The 20,922-nt window shown below is 48.0% G+C and overlaps 1 protein-coding gene across 1 annotated transcript in view; it reads right to left on the reverse strand.

The window, feature by feature from the left end:
• TMEM192 (transmembrane protein 192) overlaps positions 1-6,357 on the reverse strand; it is a 512,891-nt gene extending 506,534 nt beyond the window's left edge. The window contains exon 1 of the mRNA XM_085641783.1: positions 6,217-6,357. Within this exon, the coding sequence (XP_085497909.1) occupies positions 6,217-6,231 (15 nt within the window). The 5' untranslated portion in view covers positions 6,232-6,357. The remainder of the gene's footprint in view (positions 1-6,216) is intronic.
• Between the last annotated feature and the right edge of the window lie 14,565 nt (positions 6,358-20,922).

The raw sequence follows: 20,922 nt of genomic DNA on the forward strand, positions 1-20,922 counted from the left end.
AAGCCTCCCATCGGACGCCCCTTAGGTCCCTGGATTGCTGGGACACAAAAGTTCAGAAAGCCCTGCATGAACTGGGGCTCGCAGGCCCAGGTCTCCTGAAAAAGACAAACGTCAAAGCCACAAATGAATGCAAACCATTCTGGAGAATCCATTTTTGTCTTCAGTCCAGCGACATTCCAAGAAATCATTGAGCCCTTCCCCGATCCATACCCTGTAACTTGGTTTAGGCTAGCATAGGTCAATGGGCCTCTTTGGTTTTCACCATCCAGTTTTGGGGTTAGTACTCCTATTACTTTAGACACCCCGTGAGATGTAGAATGGGCTACATCGGCTCCACCCTTGGTCGTAGAATGGGCTACATCTGCTCCACCCTTAGACCCATCTCTAGAGGTGTTTAACATGGCGGACATAATTGGAATCAGCCCCTCTATCACCGGTCAGGCCAAATCTACAGGGTAACACAGGTCATTAGTATAATCGGGTGAATTGATGGTAGGCCCTAAATTGGTTCCCCGTCTTGCCCAGTCCGGACTAGTTCTTGCAGCTGTATTAGGGGCAAGGTTATAAAAATACCTTAAATCGTGTACCCCAATTACCGGCCAGTCACATACGGGTGGATGATCACAAATGAAGCGCACGATGCGTCTATCTTCAAAATTAATGATGATGGAATCCCCCGGGACGTCTTTTGGTCTAGGTCCCACCCAACTGACCCTTCTGGCAAAAAGGATCATCCCATCCATATAATTCGGAATCGGCCTGTTCTTATTTAGCCAGAATGTTACTTTGTTTTTAAGTTGTTGGTAGGATTCCAATATGCCATCTTTTAATTCAGGGACTCCAGTCAGTACAGCGACATAAGGTATGGAGTCCGGAGGTAGGTAAATATGAGCCCTAGGAGGTTTGGTGATTTTATCGCTAGACTCCCAGGTTGCTCCTTTGCTCACTCCCTTACTTGCAGTATTAGTGCTAGAGGTACCCCCTAAGTTGGTCCTTTCTTGGCCAACACCTTGGTTGTTACGATTGTCTTTGGCCAAGACCTTAGGGTGGCCCCCCTGGAATTGCCCTTAGTTGACACAGCACGGTCAGCAGGGGGGGGGGGGGTGACAAAACAAAAGGAGTAGAATTTGTCCCAATGGGCTTTTCGCTATCTTTAGTTGCTAATTTAATAACATTTTTCAGTGAACAAAAGTTGTCTAAAATAGTTTGTTCAAGACGTTCAACCCTTTCGTTGACCACTTATACCCTTTCTAAGAGGGGGAGTAATAGAGAACGCACCACCTGCTCAATCTGGGGGATCAGGTCACTGATTTGAGGCTGGTCGGGGGGCCTATTAGTGGTCACACCCAGGAGTGAATGGTCATCAGCCTGCGCCACACCCGTCACATTAGGTAAGTTTTTCGTGACGTTGGGAAGTTTCGCCTGTCTCCCTCCCTGAGCCACCCCATCTCTTTTTCTCTTGAGATTAGAAGGTCTTGTAACTTTTCTGCTAGCCCTTGTCTGGGGGTAGGCTATAGAGGGGTTAGGGGAGCTAGCTGTTGTAGGGGCAGCTTCACCCGGAACCTCAATGCTGTCGCCACTAGCCAGTAAAGTAATAGGTCTATCCCCGGTGTTCCCCCGCTGGGCTACGTCACTAGTACCCTGCCCTGCTAGGCTAATAGGGGATTTCGCAAGTGCTAGTGTTCCCATAGATGAGCGTCTGGCATGGATTAGTTCTGAAGAAAGACGCCGCTCGGTGATAGCTAGTTCGTGTTCTAGTACTGATACCACTCTAATAATAAATTGTTCGAGAGTACCAGGCACTGACCCTCTCCCCCCCCCCCCCCCCCCCCCAGTACGCTTCCCTTTACCCGTCATCGCGTGCTGGGAACACACCAATAACAATGTGGACTCAAAGACAATGTCAACAATACGAAGAAACACAGGTGCGCATTAAACAGTGTAATAGCCTGCAAATAAATGGCCCTAGAGACTCAACAGCACAAACAATGCACACTTAACAACTGCCCTATAGACTATAAAGCACAGCCAAACCTTGTGCGTATAATCTCATCAGCAACGTTAGAGGGGTGGCCCAGCCCAGTCAGGTCCAGTCAGGGACGGGCAAGGACGGGCCCGCCCTTGGCCCGGGCTTCGCCAGGGCGCTGCCCGTGCGCTGCGGGGGCACCTGGCGGCTTAAGGAGTGTTCCGGCGCGCCCAGGTGTCGTCACCCGCAGCGCCGAGTGCAAGGAATGCTGGGGGAGGTAGTTCACAGTAGCCGTTCCCCTCACGGCGGCACGGTTCGTAAATATCAGCGAAATTGCCCTGTTGGAAATGCCGTTCCCCTCAAGGCAAGTAAGAAGTAGCCAAAGTGTCAGCAGGAATCTCAAGGCTCGTCCCGCGCTGCGGGGGCACCTGGCGGCTTAAGGAGTGTTCCGGCGCACCCAGGTGTCGTCACCCGCAGCGCCGAGTGCAAGGAATGCTGGGGGAGGTAGTTCACAGTAGCCGTTCCCCTCACGGCGGCACAGTTCGTAAATATCAACTAAATTGCCCTGTTGGAAAGGCCGTTCCCCTCACGGCAAGTAAGAAGTAGCCAAAGTGTCAGCAGGAATCTCAAGGCTCATCCCGCGCTGCGGTGGCACCTGGCGGCTTAAGGAGTGTTCCGGCGCGCCCAGGTGTCGTCACCCGCAGCGCCGAGTGCAAGGAATGCTGGGGGAGGTAGTTCACAGTAGCCGTTCCCCTCACGGCGGCACAGTTCGTAAATATCAACGAAATTGCCCTGTTGGAAAGGCCGTTCCCCTCACGGCAAGCAAGAAGTAGCCAAAGTGTCAGCAGGAATCTCAAGGCTCGTCCCGCGCTGCGGAGGCACCTGGCGGCTTAAGGAGTGTTCCGGCGCGCCCAGTTGTCGTCACCCGCAGCGTCGAGTGCAAGGAATGCTGGGGGAGGTAGTTTACAGTAGCCGTTCTCCTCACGGCGGCACAGTTCGTAAATATCAACGAAATTGCCCTGTTGGAAAGGCCGTTCCCCTCACGGCAAGTAAGAAGTAGCCAAAGTGTCAGCAGGAATCTCAAGGCTCGTCCCGCGCTGCGGGGGCACCTGGCGGCGTAAGGAGTGTTCCGGCGCGCCCAGGTGTCCTCACCCGCAGCGCCGAGTGCAAGGAATGCTGGGGGAGGTAGTTCACAGTAGCCGTTCCCCTCACGGCGGCACAGTTCGTAAATATCAACGAAATTGCCCTGTTGGAAAGGCTGTTCCCCTCACGGCAAGTAAGAAGTAGCCAAAGTGTCAGCAGGAATCTCAAGGTTAGTTACTTGCTGATGCAGGTCTCACTCTAAATGCATCAAAGTGTGAGTTTCACAAGACCAAACTGAAATTCTTTGGGCACATATTATTTGATGGGGGAAGGACTCCTGAACCAGATAAAATTTGAGCACTATCAGCAACCTGCCCCTACCCCCGCAAGATGTCACCATGCTGCGATCCTTCGTAGGCATTGAGAATTATTGCTCAAGGTACATTTGTAACTTAGCTACTGCGAGTGCCCCATTGAGAGACTTGATGAAAACGAGATGTCCCTTGATAGTGGTCTGCTCAATGGGATCAAAGTTTCGAAAGAATAAAACATGCGATCGAAAATAGAACCGAGATGGCCTATTTTGACCCCAAGTTACATACTGAGAACACAGTCGATGAGAGCCCAGTGGGGCTGGGGGCAATCCATGCTCAACAAAATGACTAATCGAATGCTGAGACACTTTGTGGCTTAAGCCCGTCGAAGCCTGTCTGGCACAGTTCGACATCTAAAACAGCTGAGAAGTACATTAACTTCATTGTGAGGTCCACCACACCAGCAGCCCTGTCCATTGAATAGATCATTGCTGCTACTAATGCGGATAAGAACATGTTTACCCTCAAATACATAATTTCAACTCAGTCATGGAAGAAGCATGCTCGACCTTTTGCTGACAAGGTTGAATTTCAAAAATGTACAGGATGAACTGTCCGTTACCATGGAAGGTTTTGTCTGGAGAGGCTCACAGATCATTATACCTGAGAGTCTAAGACAGCAAGGCACTGAACTAGCCACCAAAAGAGCCCTCAGAGACAGTGTGGTTCCCGCACCTAGATGAGCAAGTGGAGAGGGAACTAAGTGTCATCTTTGCAACTGCTTTTCTCCCAAAGTGACGCAGTACCCATTGACAATGTCTGACGTTCATGCACATGCGTGGGAAAGAACAGCAGTTGATTTATGCACGCCTTTAGAAAACGGACATCACCTCTTAGTAATCATCGATGACTTTTCACGCTTTCCTGTGGTAGAGGAGTTGTCAACTACCCATGTCAAGGTGGTGGGGTATCCCTGCGATTATCAAATCTGACAATGATCTGCAGTTCAATAGCAAATCATTCAAGGAAATTCTGGTCAAACTAAACACCAAGCATCAAAAGAACACACCTCTGTGGGCCCAAGCTAATGTTGTTGTGAAACAATTCATGGGTACAACCAAACAGGTGATTCAACGAGCATCAATTGGGGGGAATCAAGTTAAACCAGGCCCTGTGTTAAGCCCTCCCATCCTATGGGTCAACTCCTCACTCCACAACTAGTGAGAGTCCTATCATCTTAATATTTGCAAGAGCCATCGGAACCAAACTGCCCCAATGGACCGATCCTTGAATGTGGATAAGGTTCGTGTCACAGACACTTCTCGGAAGTGCCAGATAAAAACATGCCAATTGTCAATGACGAGCGCAGAAACAGCCTTCGATAAAGGTGACTGGGTCCTGGTTAAGCAGAAACTAAAAGCGGAAAACAAGCATTCCGTTTGCTGTCAATCCTTTGAGGGTTGTGACGTGCAAAGGACATATGGTGACGGTGCAGTGTCCTGGAAAGTCCATCACACGGGACTTGTCACACTTTAAGCACTTACCTCAACGGTTGTCAGCTCCTATCATGAATAAGGCGACCCCGCTAGACAGTCCAGATCAAGCATTGGAACCTGTGTCATTGGTGCAAAATCAGAGTGCATTTCAACCAAACCAACTCATACCACTCAATCTGGCTGACTAGTGCAAGCGCCTCAACACCTTATTGAAAAAAAATTGATGCGACTATTGTTTGTACTTTTTAACAATGGGAAAGATGTAGTGTTGCAAAACTGTGTGCGCTAGGTGCCTTGCGGTTCTGGCCAGAATCAACAAGAAATTACATAACTTGCTGGGAGGTAGAGTGTGGTTATTCAAGGTTATGACATAATGAGAGATCAGTGTGGGATGTATGCTGAGAAATAAAGATGCACAGTCCAGAGCTCCGTGTGTGGCATATTCCTTTGCATTGGGACTGGGGAGGACGCTACAGCCGCTTCTCACATTTTAAACTTAATTTGAAAATGTCTTAATGTTACAGTTAGGGGTAGTTTCCATTGTTAATCGTTTGACTGACAAGGTAGAAAAATATTCAGATAACCTGGCACTAGAACGCTAGTGACCAGTTTGTGTTAAGTCAGTGATATGTCAAATGTATTGAAATAATAGACATGCGTAATCATGTGTATTCCGAGTCGGGTATGATAAATCCACTGCATTGTTGGCAACTTCCCCAACGTCGAGGGGAAAAACGTATGATTGTGCTGTTCTTGCAGGTAACCATAAAGCATGTTGGGAATTGTAGGTAGCAAAACTAATTATAGAACAAAAAATAAAACTACAAGTCCCAGCATGCCAGATACAGTTAGTTGGACAAATAAACCTGCTTATTGTAATGCTGTCAAGAGGAAGATGACAGCTACGAGGGTCGCGTATGCTCAGCACGACTGGGAAGCCTGCTATTATGGCAGCAGAACATGGTCGTCCTCGCCCAGCAACGCAGGAAGCTTTCTTACGGGGGCAGTGGTGGATGACGGAAGAGCACTGTGTCCCGATGAGCTGGAAACGGGAGCAAAGAGCATGTTTACACTGAGGCGCCCTCCCGCCTCCTCCGTTACGCCATAGCCAGGAGTGCCCGCCTCACGTCACAAGCTGCCTCCCGCCTGCTGCACGTGACTACCACTAACCCCGCACCCACCCCTCCCCGGGCTCTATTGACAACAAAGGGCACAAAATACAGCAACCCTGGAGTGCTGCTAGCTAAGCTTCACGGCCATGTGCTACGCTCCTTCACAGGCAGCTTTACACGCACGGGGCTGATGAGCACACTGCACGCCCCCTTAAACAGGCAGCGTGGAACGCGGAAGCACTCACGTGCTGCGCTGCCATCCTCCGCCTCACTCTGGTCTCGGGGCTCCGTACCCATCTGCAGTATAGCCTCCCTCTACCCGCGCGAGCAGATATCTGGCTCTTTGTTGCCGCCTCCGCCTCCTGTCATTGCACAAGTCCCTCCCCAAACCCTGCCCCGCTCTGGGTCAAGGTCTCGTCTAGCACATGCTGCACGGAAAGTCCCGGCGGCAGGTCGGCAGGCACATGAAGCCACATCCGGAAGTCAGATATTTGGAAATTGTTGCTTGGTCACCGGTGTCATGTGCCTTCACCGCCAATGCGCGTATATCACTGTTGCAGGGGCCTTTAAGTGGGCTGGGTCCTGCCGGTGCTGTTCTAAGAAGCAGGTGCTAAGAGCTCCCTTTATGCCCTCGGGGTGGGAAAAAAATCTTAACGGTTTTTAATATAACTTTTTTTTAAATTCTATACTGCGTGAACTTTACCCGAATATAGTGGAGCGTCTTACATTAGCACCAGTTAAATTACACAAAGACAACGATCATGTTATTTTTAGTAGGCACGGGGATTGTCCAGAATCACGCCAGCTCCATGGTCGGCAGCTCTATTCTTGCGCCGCAACTTCGCCCACAAGAAATAAACAATTTTCAATGGTATATGCAACGAAGCCATATTTGTTGCTTATTTTATCTTATGCAATCAACAACCATTAACAAAGTCAACAATACTGTTTGTTGTAGGTGTAATGTTACTTGTTGTCTTGTAGATCTGCATGCAATGACAAGCAGCACAATACCAGTTGCTAAGCACAGATTTCTAGTTTAAAGTGTATAAGCGACGCCCTTAATTATGTTGGTCACGCCCCTTTGAGATACACTTCCCCCCCTCCCCCCGTTTGTTTTTTCATCCCACTTAAAGCCCTGCCATTACTGTAAATATTTCTCTTCCAAAAACACAATAGAACCCTACAGGATACTTCTCAACCACATTTGGTGGTTATTAGCCGTTTTTATTTTTATGGTCTGGCTTGACGTATATTAATTCACGATTCCTCCGTGTTAAAAGATGCCAACGTGTTTCAAGATCCAGGCGTTTAGTACTGGGACTCTCATCAGGGCTTCATTTAAATGGGTGTCAGGGTGTTCTAGAAAATCATTGATGTAAACAAGTGTCAGGAATTGTGAATTAGTATACGTCACTGCTTGAGGGAGATGGTTTGAAAAATGATCCCCAGTTTATACGCATAAATTATTTCCCTGTGTTAGGCATTTCCTTTGGCTCAAAACAGTGGATAGTTCCAGGCTTTGCCTATCTGTTAAGTGACATGGTGTATATAAAACGTTGCTTTTGAATCAATGTATATAATGTATAACATTTCACTGTTTGTTTATGAATGTCTTTTTTGAATTGTTAAATGTCTTGTTTGTAGATGTCTTTTGAAAATTAGTGTTGTTTTCTTTTCTTGCATTCGAATTGTTCCCAAAATATACCAAAATAATTTGAAAAGGAATTGTTAAATAAATAACCTATTCAAACAGAAAAGGTAGTTGTTTGATTGGCGCTCTAAAGTAAAAGAGCGTAAGCTGTGAAGGAGTGAAGTCCCCCCCTTTTTGTGTGCCCATAGAAAATGAATTATTTATTTAGTTTTCCCTCTGCATCGTCCCATCAGAATCCCCCCTTACACGGCCCCACCGCTGTTACCTGCATGGACCGGTGCTGCTTGCAGAAGTCATTAGAAAGGATAGAGAGACTACACCTATATAACAGCTCCAGAATAAAAATGGAGACATCATCTGTATGCTGAAGGTGATCTTAGGAGAACTAGCGCTACATTTAGAGTCAGTAATCTCCTCCCACCCAAAACAGGCACCGCTGGACTTTTCTTAACATTACAGAACTACCCTCACTAGCGAGAGAAGATGCAAAGCCCTCGGGGCGTCGATCACAAAAGAACTACTAACAGCCATTAAGAAACTAAAAACAGAGAAATGCCCTGGTAGTGACGTACTACCAGCGAAATTTTACCAGCAGTTTGCCCCGCTAATAGTTGACCGTTTATTGGAAGTTTTTAATGAGGCCCTAACATAAAGATCTGTACCAAAAACATACAAGAAGCAGTGGTGACATGTTATAGTCCACATTTGACTTATTGGACATTGTATAAGTGTACCAGTCAAAGCAAATGGTAGATCCTGGAAATGCTAATGCCCATAAAAGGTTATCCTTTGTACGTATTGGTCAACAGATGTTGTGACACCGCTGAAGCCATCTTTGCAAGAAATGTGAGAATTACGTACCACTGTACCAATCGCTGCGGCGCCTCAACAACGCGCCATACTGTATAAAATCAATAAAAATATGTTTAAAAAAAAAAGTAAGCAGTGGTGACTATGATCCTTAAAACAGATCAAAATCCCTCTTGCCGAACTCCTACAGACCAATATTCCTACTAAACCTAGACGCCAAGATACTAAGTGGAATTATGGCGTCCCAATTGCTACCATACATGCCCCAACTTATCCACCCTGACCAAGCCATGTTTATACCCAGAAGGAATACTACACATAATTTACGTAGATTAGCACATGTGTGGCATGCTCCAAGTCTAGTGGACGAGAATTGTGCACTGGCACTACTAGACATTGAACAGGCATTCAACTCCGTCGAATGGGAATATATATGGGCGACCCTCAAAAAAATGGGACTGGGACAAAAGTTTATACAATAGATTAGAATAATCTCACCACCCCAACTGCCAGAGTGAAGCTACGAGGACAAGTATCTGAACCAAATGTGTTGACAAAAGGCACCCGGCAGGGCTGGCCCTTGTCCCCTCTTATATATGCCATTGCAATGGAGCCCCTGCCTATTGCACTGAGGGTAAAGCTGGGAAGATGGGGAACTTAGCTAGGTGACACTAACCATGTGGTATCGATGAATGCGGATGATACACTGGTGTATATGCACCAATCAGATGAAGCAGAACGGCTCTTCTTACAGAACTTAAAAACTTTGGAGCAATATCCGGTCTTCGTCTTAACCCCAGAAAGTGAAAACTGTTCCCAATGGGGAAATTAGCCGTGAAACTAGAAAATGATTTACCCAATGTAGGGCTAATGTGGGTGTCAAGGGGTGTCAGGTACCTAGGGATACGATTAATACATACTCCCACCGCTTACTTAGAAAACAACATAGGGAGAGCAGTGAATGATATCAGCAATTCCGTTAAATTTTGGAAGGAGCTTCCACTCTCCCTGATGGGAAGAATAGCACTAAAAAAAATGGTAATTATACCAAGTTGCTTATATGTTCTGCAGAATTCATTGTACAAAATCCGACAACAGTATTTTACACAACTAGAACAATTACTAATTTAACTATTGTGGGTAAACAAGAGGAAGCGGGTAAAACTTGATACTCTCCAACAAAAATGGAAGGCGGGAGGAATGAAGGTTCCACGCCTGGATTTATATTACATGGCCACACAACTTCAGCACACTGTGCATTGGATAGATGAGCACAATAAGTGGAAAAAACAACTACTGGCAGGTACACACGGAGGGGTCTCCTTACTTGAGCTTCTTATGATGGGGTCTGGGGTGCCCGGGTCATATCCATATGTTATTCAACATGTTGCAGCGGTGTGGGAAATAGCAGTCCAAAAGGTAGTTCGACATGCACCCTATGTCCCAGATATGCCTTTATGCGTGGTGAAACCCTTCAAAAAGATAGCGGATTCTATGTCCATTAAAAGATGGATGGAAGGAGGATGTCACACAATGGGAGATCTATACAGTAATGAGCAATTCATAACGAGGGAAGAAGCTGAGAATACATTTGAATTAGGAAGGGGACAATTTTTACAATACGCAAAGATTTCAGCAATTGCCCGTGAAATATGGCCCACATTTCCACAGGAACCGCCCACTACATCGATCGTACAGTAGCTGCTTGGCCTGACCAGGGGCCGTAGACTAGTCTCACATATTTACAGAGTGTTGCGAGACGAACTCCCCAAAAAACTCCTTCCAGTCCTGGCAAGATGGGACGACAGGCTAGCTGAACCCCTGACAGATAAAGAGTGGGGAAAAATACACGAGGGCGTTAAACGGGTAAGCTCAAACACAGGATTTAAACTCATACAATATAATATTATACATCAGACCTATCTGACCCCGCAGATCCTAAAAATAATATACCCAGACCGCACTAACCAATGCCCTAGATGGGGGGCAAGCAGAAGCACATTTCATTCACATGATATGGGACTGTCCAGCACTGACACAATACTGGGGAAACGTAATAGATCGGATGCAAACGGCCACAGGGTGGAAAATCTCAAAAACATTCCCGGTAGTAATATTGGGACTGATCTTTATGCCTAAATCCGAAAAGCTCACTAGAAGATATGTCATACTAGGGCTGGTGTTGGCAAAGAGGAGGATAGCGATAAAGTGGCTCAGCCCAGATCCCCCCCACACTGGAGGGTTGGCTAAAAGACCTGAGCGAAAGGGCAACTGCAGAACTAGTTAGAATGAAAAAGGTCAGGAGGGATGAAAAGGTAGAGGAGGATATGCAAGCCTGATCCCTCATGATAGCAGACATAAAAGACCCTCCCGTCTCGGATGAGGAATCAATGGGTGAAGGAAAGGAGAAGTCGGACGTGGAAGGAGCAACCTGATGAGGAAACAATAGCGAATGCATTGGATACAAGATATGATCAATGGGAAGATTGTGTTTGCTACTTTTTCAGAGATCTGACACGACAATGGGGAGGGTGGGGGCAAGTTGTTTGTTTTTAAACTGGCATAACAGCCTGAAGTACATATGTTTAAGAATGAGCATTTAAGGATAAATAATGTTAAAATATGGATATACAGACACAAAGGAAATGGAGAGAAGGTATATACGACAGTGGATAAGATAACTGTAAATGTGTCTCGTTAATATGCGATAATAGCAATAAAACGTTTCCCCCCCCCAAAAAGGCCTCACCAAGCTCACCGGAATCGGCGAAAAGTCTTGGCACACAGCTCTTTCGGACCTGATGCCGGACGACAAAAGTCTCGCAGAGAAGCGCCGTGCAGACCACGTACCAGGATTAAGGTACTGTGACCAGATATCCACAGTTATTTTTACTAAAATCTTTAAAATGTCATATCGCCAGTTTTACTGATTAGATGTTTGTCACTTTCATCTTGTTTATGCAAAAAAAATAACTGGTTTTTGTGTGGTGTTTTTCAGTTTGTGTAACTGTTTGAAGCATTGCACTAATACTTTACACATTGCCTCTAAGTTAAGCCTGACTGCCCTGTGCCAGGCAACCAGAAGGCTGAGCACAGGTTAAATAAGAGTTGGCTTGTGCCGCACCCTGACAAGGATTGTGGCTGTTGCTTGACCAAGGTTTCACCCCCTCAACCAACAACCCAACTTCTTACATAGCTTGAATTTTGATTGTTTTACCTTCCCTGTCGGGTTGTGTGTGCTGGAAGTATATATATATATGTTTCCCCTGAAAAGTGAGGAGGTAGGGCATAGATATGTGCTCAAATGTTGAAGCAGAGGATGATTTTCTATTGCAGCATTTCAATAACAGTATTTGTACCTGTAGTCAAGGCCTCAAAGCACTCTCCAAGTGGGTGACCAGTCAGGACACAATATTCCAGTGCAAGGATGTGAATGGCTATTGGTTGTGATGTTAACTAAAGTGTAACGTTTTCTTGTCATGCCAAACTTGTCACAGCAGCGTTCTACGCTTAAAGTGGTATACAAGAGAAAGTGTGAGGGTTGGTTTCACAGGCAGCATATACAACCCAGTCTCGTATTGTGGAGAGCCCACACCTTTGTTGCTGAACTGAGTACTGCTGGCTTTGACAATCATAATTCTTTATGAGGGCAAGTGTCAAGGTTTCCTTTGCCGGTCAATCAAAGGAGCTGCCTATTGTCAAAGTCCAACCTCTGGAAGTATTATTGTCCAACCACCACTAAACCTCTTTATGGAGGCCTCGCAGGAGCGATAGAAGGTAAACTTCCGGAGGCACTGTTATGCCTCCTGAAAGCCACTGCATGGAGTCAACCAAAGAAGTGACAATAGATTCGCCTGTAATATGTAGTGGTTACAAGAAGCCCGGATTAATGCCAAATACAGTATCCATGGGCAAGAGAGGTGCAACCCATGGCTTGCACTGGTTAGAGACAACCAGCTAAATACACATTGTTTCCTACCAGGAGCAACAGAGGAGCAGCACCTGGTGTGCACTGCTTACAGTCAGCCAGTATTAATGCCAAATACAGTGTCTAGAGGCAAGCAAGGAGCAGCATATAATGTGCAGCCAGATAAACGCCCACTGGGTCCACCCAGGAGTAACATAGAAACTATAAACAGATGCAGTATAGGTACCTACATTTTTAGAAATGATGATGCACTTGCCTGAGTTGGCAGCTCATTTTGTTTCTTACTAGGAGTGGTGTGAGAGCAGGGGTTCTGGCCCAAGTCCGAAACAAGGAGGTCATCTTTTACATCAGATGCCTTTAATTTCAGGAAGCACCAACCAAAGGGATTCCCTGGGGAATGTGAAGCAAAATAACACATGGTCACATGACATACTCACGTGAGTAAGGTTAGCTAATCACAACCAAGACCAGTAGCCATTTAAGAGAATTGTGATGCTCAGCCCAAAACATTTCTTCACAAATAGATTTAATTAGCAATAGTAAACATCTTTGAAAAAGCAAGCTAAAAACATAGCATTTGTAAGGAAGTCTATTATGCAGTACCAAAACATATTCATACCCAAAACGGACTATTTTTAACTTTTACACAACCCAATATGCTATGTCTACCTTGGGTTGCTTTACTCTTCTTGCTGAGTACATATCATTCTAGAATGAGTATGCTCGGTTGTGTTGTGATTCTAGAGTGCAGGATAGCTGGCAGGTGATGCAAGTTGATGGTCTACGGTTATTTCTATGCTTTCTCCTGTACCTAAATTCAGCCTGGAGAGAACTCGTGGTCCGTACTGTTGCTCTGTATCTTAACTACTCTCAATTCTTGCTCGGACGTTTTCAATTACATCCTTAACCTTACTTTCCTCCCAATCAGGTCAACCATACAGGAAACAGAGGGGCGTGGCCAAGTAACATGGCCGACAGGATGTGAGCCTCTCCAGCTCTACGTCCGTCCAAATATCCTAAAATTGTCCTGGTCGCCCCGCTGGAATCCCGACGTTCTAACTGGGAGAAAACTGCTGGGGATTCCCTGAGTCCGTGAGATCAACATGGAGCGAGCTGCGATCCTGTTTCGCGGGGATCAAGAAAGTGCGTTGTGCTGGACGGCCCTGCGGGCAATGCCCTGCAGGGACCAGAACTTCGTTGAGGCTCTCTGGCCTTCAATCGAGCGGAGAATCGACTTGTGGTGCCCCCTCCCTGCGCCCTTGATCACTGGGCTGCCTCCGGGTGGCCAGCTGCGGCAGCTTGCGGTCGGATACCGGGGCGTGGAGGGCGGCGGTCCTACTGCGGAGAGCGCGATCCGCCAAAGTGCCCTGCTGGTGGGGTGGCCTGTTGCGGACCCCCAGCCGTGTGTGAGGAGTGCTCCTGGGACACGCTGCCTGCTATCGGCGTCCAGGATTGAATGGCGGCGAGACGGCGTGGGGAGGCCTGCACACCTGACAGATGTTGGTGAGTGGGCCTGAGGCAGGCGTGGCCCCTCCGGCCGGGGCCTAGGAAGCAGAGCAGTCCGCTGCGGGCCTAGTCGGGGTGCTGGTGGGTCACGCTTGCGCTTCGTGCCCCCCCAGGCTGCGAGACTTAAGTGGGGGCGATGGACCCCTGGAGTGGTGTGTGAGTGGGGGGTCACTGTTTACCGGGCCCCAACCCTTCCTGTGACTATTGCCCTGAGTACAATTGAACTGTGGGGGCTGTAGCCCTATACCTTGGCACATTGGTCCTGCTGCAGTACCCCTGGTGAGTGTGTGGGGACCTTATGGACTTGGCTGAAGGCCCCTGAGGGCCCAACGATGCAGGCATAACTGGGAGAGACCCTGGGGCTGAATTGTTTGTCAACTACATGGCCCTGCCCCTGGCACACTGGCTGTGTGAAGCAAGGATCTCTCGTTGTCCTGCTGATCTGAGGTCGCTGTACGTGTGAGCCTTGTGGGGCAGGGCTGGATCCAGCTCTTGCTTTCTGCTGTGGGATGGAGAAGCAGTGTCTGCCGCCCTGCTGCTGACAGCAGGGCGGGTACCTATGCATTGATACATCTAATGGCTGGCCTCAATAGTGGACTCTCACTGGGGAGGACTTTTTGGCATGCAGACTGCACAGGTGAGCGCACCATGAGCATGTGACAGAAATCACAGTGGGCAAGGAGAAAGCCCAGAAACCGACTGGACCTAACACCATTACACAGAATACTACCCCTAGGCACCCCCCCCCCGGTTGCTGACCAGGCAGACTGGAAGGGCAGAGAGGGACTCGTTGTAGAGCCTGGAGCCCCCCAGGGCGGAACTCATGGCAGCCATCCAGGGCTCTAGGAAGGCACTTGAGGAAAGAATAGATACTGTAAATGTGAACCTACTACACGTGGATCTACATAAGAAAGCGTATAAAGTCACAAGCGCCTAGGGCGATATAGCTCATCTGAAAGCTGCAAGTGGTGCAGATGACCGTGGTCATGAAAGCCTTGGCGAGTCGTGCTGAAGAGGTGGAGGAAAGGGCGAGACGCAATAATATCCGAGTGCTGGGCATACCGGAGAGGGCGGAACAAGGAGCAGCTGAGCAGTTCCTAGAGCGCTGGGTTCGCACCCAACTGTGCCCTGAGGGACTGTCGGAGGTGTTTGTGATAGAGAGAGCGCATGGGGCCCTTGTCCCTCTTCTGCCTCCGGGGGCGCTGCCTCAAGCTATTATAGCTAAAATTCTCAACTATCGGGATAGAGACTGCATCCTCAGGGGGTCAAGGGAACACCAGAACCTCCAGTATGAATATAATAAAGTGGCTATTTACCCGGACTACACTGAGGAAATTCAGGACCTCCGAAAATCCTTCCTAGGAGTGAAGTGCAAACTGCAGGAGCTGAATATGCAATATATGCTCCTGTATCCTTCCAAGCTGAAGGTTATCTCACCGGGTAAAGCGCAATTCTTTGATTCCCCGGAGGATGTCTGGGAGTGGCTGGAGATCTGTGGTGATGGGCTGCCGCCTGGAGAAGCAAGGGGTCAGAAGCGACGATAGAGGGCACTTCCAGACGGGGCCCGCCGGCAGCAGCGGAGTCGAGCGGAGCCGCAGAGTGCTCCGGAGATATCGCAGTGGAGGATAACGGTAGGCGATGATGGAACGCTGCAGTCAGATCCCCTCGTGAAGGGTACTGTGGATATTGACTTGCTGGGAGCTGCTTCCGCTGATCCTGATGCACAGGATCAGACCCTACAATTGACAATGGACACTGTGCCCGAGACTTTGTTGGAAGATCTTCCTGGGAGAGAAAGTGATTAAACATTCAATACAGGGCCCCAGCATTACTTGTTGCCCCCAGGACAACTTCATAGAACTGCGGTAATGCTGTATGGTGTTGTCTGTTGCTGTGGGGGATGGAGGGTGGCCTGGGTGCAGGGGGGGGATAACTGAGACACTTGCATGCTTGAATGGACTTGGGGGGGGGAGCTTTTCCCGGCTTATGTGTATACGAAGGGTATATACTCCGAAACAGCAGCGAGCTTCTAGATCAGTAGAGGGTGGGCAGATTGGGGACAAGCCTTTTCTTGTTGCCCCTGTTGGGCTAGTGGGATGCTGTGCACGTCCTGGCACGAGCGGCGGGTGGGCAGAATCGTCTGTGATGTTAGTCAAGTATTGTCAGTGGGTGGGGGGGTTGTTTGATTAGTTGTTATTCTATGAACGTAAGTTGTGTTACAAAAAATGGTATGTCGGTGCAGGAGAGTGATGAGTCCTGGCACATTGCTAGTCAGTGTGTACGAATGAATGACTATGGTGCGTGCAGTAAAGTTCCTTAGTTGTAACGTTAGGGGATTGGGGAGCAGCCCTAAATGGCAAAGAGTCTTCTCATTTCTTAAGCTACATAACATAACGTTTGCATGCCTGCAAGAGACGCATCTGGATGATGCTGGTTCCGTACGTTTGGCGAAAAAGTGGAGGGGCCAGGTGTTTCACTCGTCATATTCTACTTGTGCTAGGGGGTCGATTTGGGTGGCACCCGGTGCCCCTTTTACGCTACAGTCTACCGAAGCAGATGTAGAAGGTCACTATGTGTTATTAATGCGCAAGCTGGATGGTAGAGACGTTGCATACTAAATACTTATGCCCCCAATATTGATGAGCCACATTTCTTTGTGGCCCTGCGGGATTTGATCACTGCAGACTTGGACATCCCTCTGCTATGGTTAGGTGACTTTAACTGTGTGCTGGACACTGAGCTGGACAGATGTCAGCCCAGAAGGGGCACCGAGCTGCATATGACCAAGCAGTTGCAGAAGTTGATGAGTGACCAGGGCCTCGGGGATGTTTGGAGAAAACACCACCCGACTCAAAATATTTACCTGTTTTACATCCACTCATAATACACATAGTCAGCTAGACAGGGTGCTGGCTATGGAGCACCCAGCGTTTATTGCTGTGGAGATTACTCATTTGGCACATTTTCTGTTGGATCATGCACCAGTGTGCTGCTCGGTACGGTGGGTGGCAGGGGAGCGGGTCCCCGTAGCTGGTGGTTTCCTGCTGATATCCTGGAGGACCAGGTTGTGAGAGAGGCAATCTCGAACTCGCTGACAGAGTATGTCCCTTAATTGGGGCACTTGAACTAATAGAGCCAATGAGTGGGACGCGATGAAGGCGGTAATCCTGGGGAACGGCAATGGGATTGACATATGGCGTTCGTAAACAATTGCAGTCCGAGCTGCAGGATACGGAGAAATCGCTGGCTGAACTCCAGTCAGGGCCGCAGGGGCAAGATGATACCCAGGAGCGATAGCTTCCACTGCGTGAGCAGGTTGCTGATACGTGGGATAGGCTGGATAAGTATATGCTTATGAAGTATCGCCAACGGCTGCATGCGGATGGAGACAAATCTGGTCGACTACTTGCATTGATATTGTGTAAGGAACATGCCCCCTGCCGATCACTAGCCTCCGCAGCCAGTTGGGTGAGTTGGTCTATATTCGGGCAGCTATGCTTGAGTTATTTCGGCAACACCTGCAGATAGTGTACGGGGCTGACCCCTTAGTCAGTGCAGACCTTTATATCCCTTTTTTGGAGGGTCTCCAGCTGAGGCAGCTGTCTGAAGAAGTTAGGGCGGAGCTGGATGCGCAGATTACTGAGGAGGAGTTGGTGTAGGCGATAGCAGACATTCCTAGGGCCAAGGCCCCGAGGGGCGACGGGCTGCCCATCGAGTATTACCAGGCATACTCAGAAATGCTGATCCAGCCATTGTTACAGACCTTTAAAGAGTCCTTTGACAGTGGAATATTGCCTCCTACGATGCATGTGGGTGAGACTTGTATGATCCCAAAGTTGGGTGAGGATGTTCAGGACCCGGCGGCATACCGACCTTTGACAATGATCAACACAGATGTTAAAATTCTATGCAAAGTACTGGCCAAACGGCTGGGCCCGCACATGGCTATTTAGTTCAGGAGGATTAGTGTGGTTTTATCTTGGGCTGTAGTACGTCCATGAACTTACGATGGTTGGTACTGACGAGATGCAGACGGCCCCTGAGGAGAAGGCGCTGGTCTCTGTTGACCTTGAAAAAGCATTTACATGGTGGACTGGGGATATTTGTTGGAAATTCTCGGAAGATTGGTGAATGGACCATGCTTTTGTAGATGGGTTCAAATATTATATACGAACCCTGCGGTACGTGTGCGGTTAGGCCAAACCAGGTCAGTGCAGTGGTCGCGGGGTCGTGGTACGCGACCGGGATGCCTGCTGTCACCGCTGCTGTTTGCTTTGGCCATTAACCCATGGCGATATTGGGAAGACAGGACCTAGGTTGTTGTGGCATACTAGTCGGAAATGGTACACATCTTATCTCGTATGCGTATGACGTGCTATTTTATGTTACATCACCGTGTGAGGCTATACCGAAATTGCTGCGGTTGATGGACCAATTTGTGGTCTACTCTGGATTGCACATCAATAGGTGTAAATCCTTGGCTTTCCCCCTGGCGGGACAGAGAGAGAGTGGGGCAGAGGAGCTGCCTAGCCTGGGTCTGAGATGGGAGATAGACCACTTTAGATACTTGGGGGTGCAGGTGGCACACGGGGACGCTAAGTTACTTCAGCTGAATATGACCAGGGTAGTTGAGTCCCTAAGGCGCTCCATAAATATTTGGAATATGCTGCCACTGACCCTAATGGGTAGAATAGCTGTGGCAAAGATGGTGATGCTGCCGAGATGTTTGTATGTCCTGCAGAATGTATTGAGCCCAATTCCTGCAAAGGTGTTTCGACAGCTGAACTCCCTCCTGGTGACCCTGTTTTGGGTGGGGAAGCGCTGCAGAGGTGCTTTTAAAGAGGTATGAGGAGGGGGGAATGGGGGTGCCCAGGTTTGATCTCTACTATTATTCCGCGCACCTTCAGCATGCTGTACAATGGTTGGATGAGGGTGATAATTGGGAAAAGCACTTACTTGGCGGTCCAGTGCAACCAGAAGACATACCTGCGATTGATGGAGGGTGCTGGGGTGAGTTTGGAACTACCATATGTGGTTAGGCAAACGGCCTGCCTGTGGCAGAATTTTGTGGAATGAGTGTTGGGGCGGGCTCCCTTTCACCCGTAATTGCCCATCTGGCAGTTAATTCCAGTGGAAAGGATGGTGGATAACATGTCTTTCAGGCATGGAGGGAGGGTGGCGGCATGGTCTTGGCAGACCTATATGTGAATGACACTATCCTTACTTTTTAGCAGGCGTGTGAAGGGTTTGACCTGGGGCAGGGGCAATATCTTCAATACGCTGGCCTGATGGAGCTGGCCAAAGTCACATGGCCCACTTACCCAGACATGCCCGGACTACTGAGACTTTAGACATATTGTTAACGTGTGGCAGTGGGCGTAGATTGGTGTCATTGTTCTATGGGGCCATGAGGGTGGATTCGGGGTCTCTGGCCCTTAGGGCATGTGATGCTTGGAATGAGGATTTGCAGGTGCCGTTGCCGGAGAAGGACTGGGTGAGAGTATGTACACTAACGCGTAAGGTGTCTTGCAATGCCCGGCTGAAGTTACTGCACTATAACTTCTTGCAGCTGGTGTATATGACCCAGTTGCATGAACGTCCTAGATGTCACAGAGCCCATTCGGGGTTCATGAACCTGGCGTGGGAATGCGCAGAAGTCCACAAGTATTGGCTCTCTATAGTAGCAAGGCTCTGTGAGGGGTGGGAATCTCACTAGAGGATACGACTGAACAGTTCCTCCTGGGGCTGGTACCGCAACGCAAAAAAAGGAAAATGGCCAATAAGTTATTACAGCTAGCGTTGGTGTTGGCCAAACAGAGGGTGGCCTTTTGCTGGATGAGTGAGCGGGCTCCATTGTTCGTGAGTTGGATGAGGGATGTGGGAGAGTGGTCACTGGTGGACGAACTGCACATGAAAGCCTGCCGCAGGGATGAAAAGTTGTAGGAGGGCATAGTAATCTGCCGTCTCATTCTTTCTGTAATCCACCCATTCCTCTGCTGATGGTATAGGCTGCACCTAAAAACTGTTATCAGATGCACCAGAGTCTGTGTTGAAACCTTCCTGATGTGGAGAACAGACTGTGAATTTTCATGGTGTTGTTCAAAGCAATAATTCTCATAGCTGTGTGAGTGGTACTGAACGCCAAAGTGATTTAAGGATTTTGCTTGAACTATTTGTTTTTTCTCAGATGTAATTCTTGCACGGTTTATTCCCGCAACAAGTTTTAGTGGTATTGTTTATTCTCTTTTGCATTTTGTTCTCAGTATGTTTTACTTTTGATTATTATATCTTATTTATCATGTTTCTTAATATGTGTTAAGCTAATGAAAGTGGAAAGCGTGTTAGGTTTATCTTGAATTTCTTCACTCTTCTTGCTGCATGCCTGTCATTCTCGAACGCTTAGGCTTGGTTGAGCTGTGTTTCTAGAGTGTGTGGTGGTTGGCATCAAACACCGGTGGATGTATTATGCTTGTTGTAGCTGTCCCTTGAGACTCGAGGAAGATTTTGTACTCATTAGAACTGTGCTTGTTTTTTTCTCGAACATAGTTCTTGCATGATTCATTCCTGGAATAGGTTTCAGTTGTACAGTTTATTGCCTTTTGATGTTTTTTCTCCGGATGTTTTGGTCTGATTATTCTATATTATTTAGCACTTTCCTTAATGTTGTGGTAATTGGAAGGGGGGGGGTGTGTGTTATGTTTTGCTTGGGTGCTTTACTGTTCTTGTTGCATGCACATCATTCCTGAACACAGGCTGGGTTATGCTGAGAGTCTAGGGTGCAGAGGATTTGGAAGCAGACGCAGGGGGCTGCACTAGTCTTATTGTATTGTGGCTGTCCCATGTTTTCTCCCGTACTTAAATAAATGCACCTTGAACAGAATTGATGTGGTTCATGCCATGGCTTCACATTTTGGTACAATATTACAAAGAAAAGGAGCTTTTGCTATCAAGAAAAAGTATGAATGCTGTTTTTAAAATGAAAATAAAAAAGATACAATTTTACCCAGTTAAAGGTAGTCACAGAGAGCTCAGCAGAGATTTGAAAACAAACAA

The sequence above is a fragment of the Triturus cristatus genome, chromosome 2_2, assembly GCF_964204655.1.
Source record: "Triturus cristatus chromosome 2_2, aTriCri1.1, whole genome shotgun sequence".
Taxonomy (NCBI): Eukaryota; Metazoa; Chordata; class Amphibia; order Caudata; family Salamandridae; genus Triturus; species Triturus cristatus.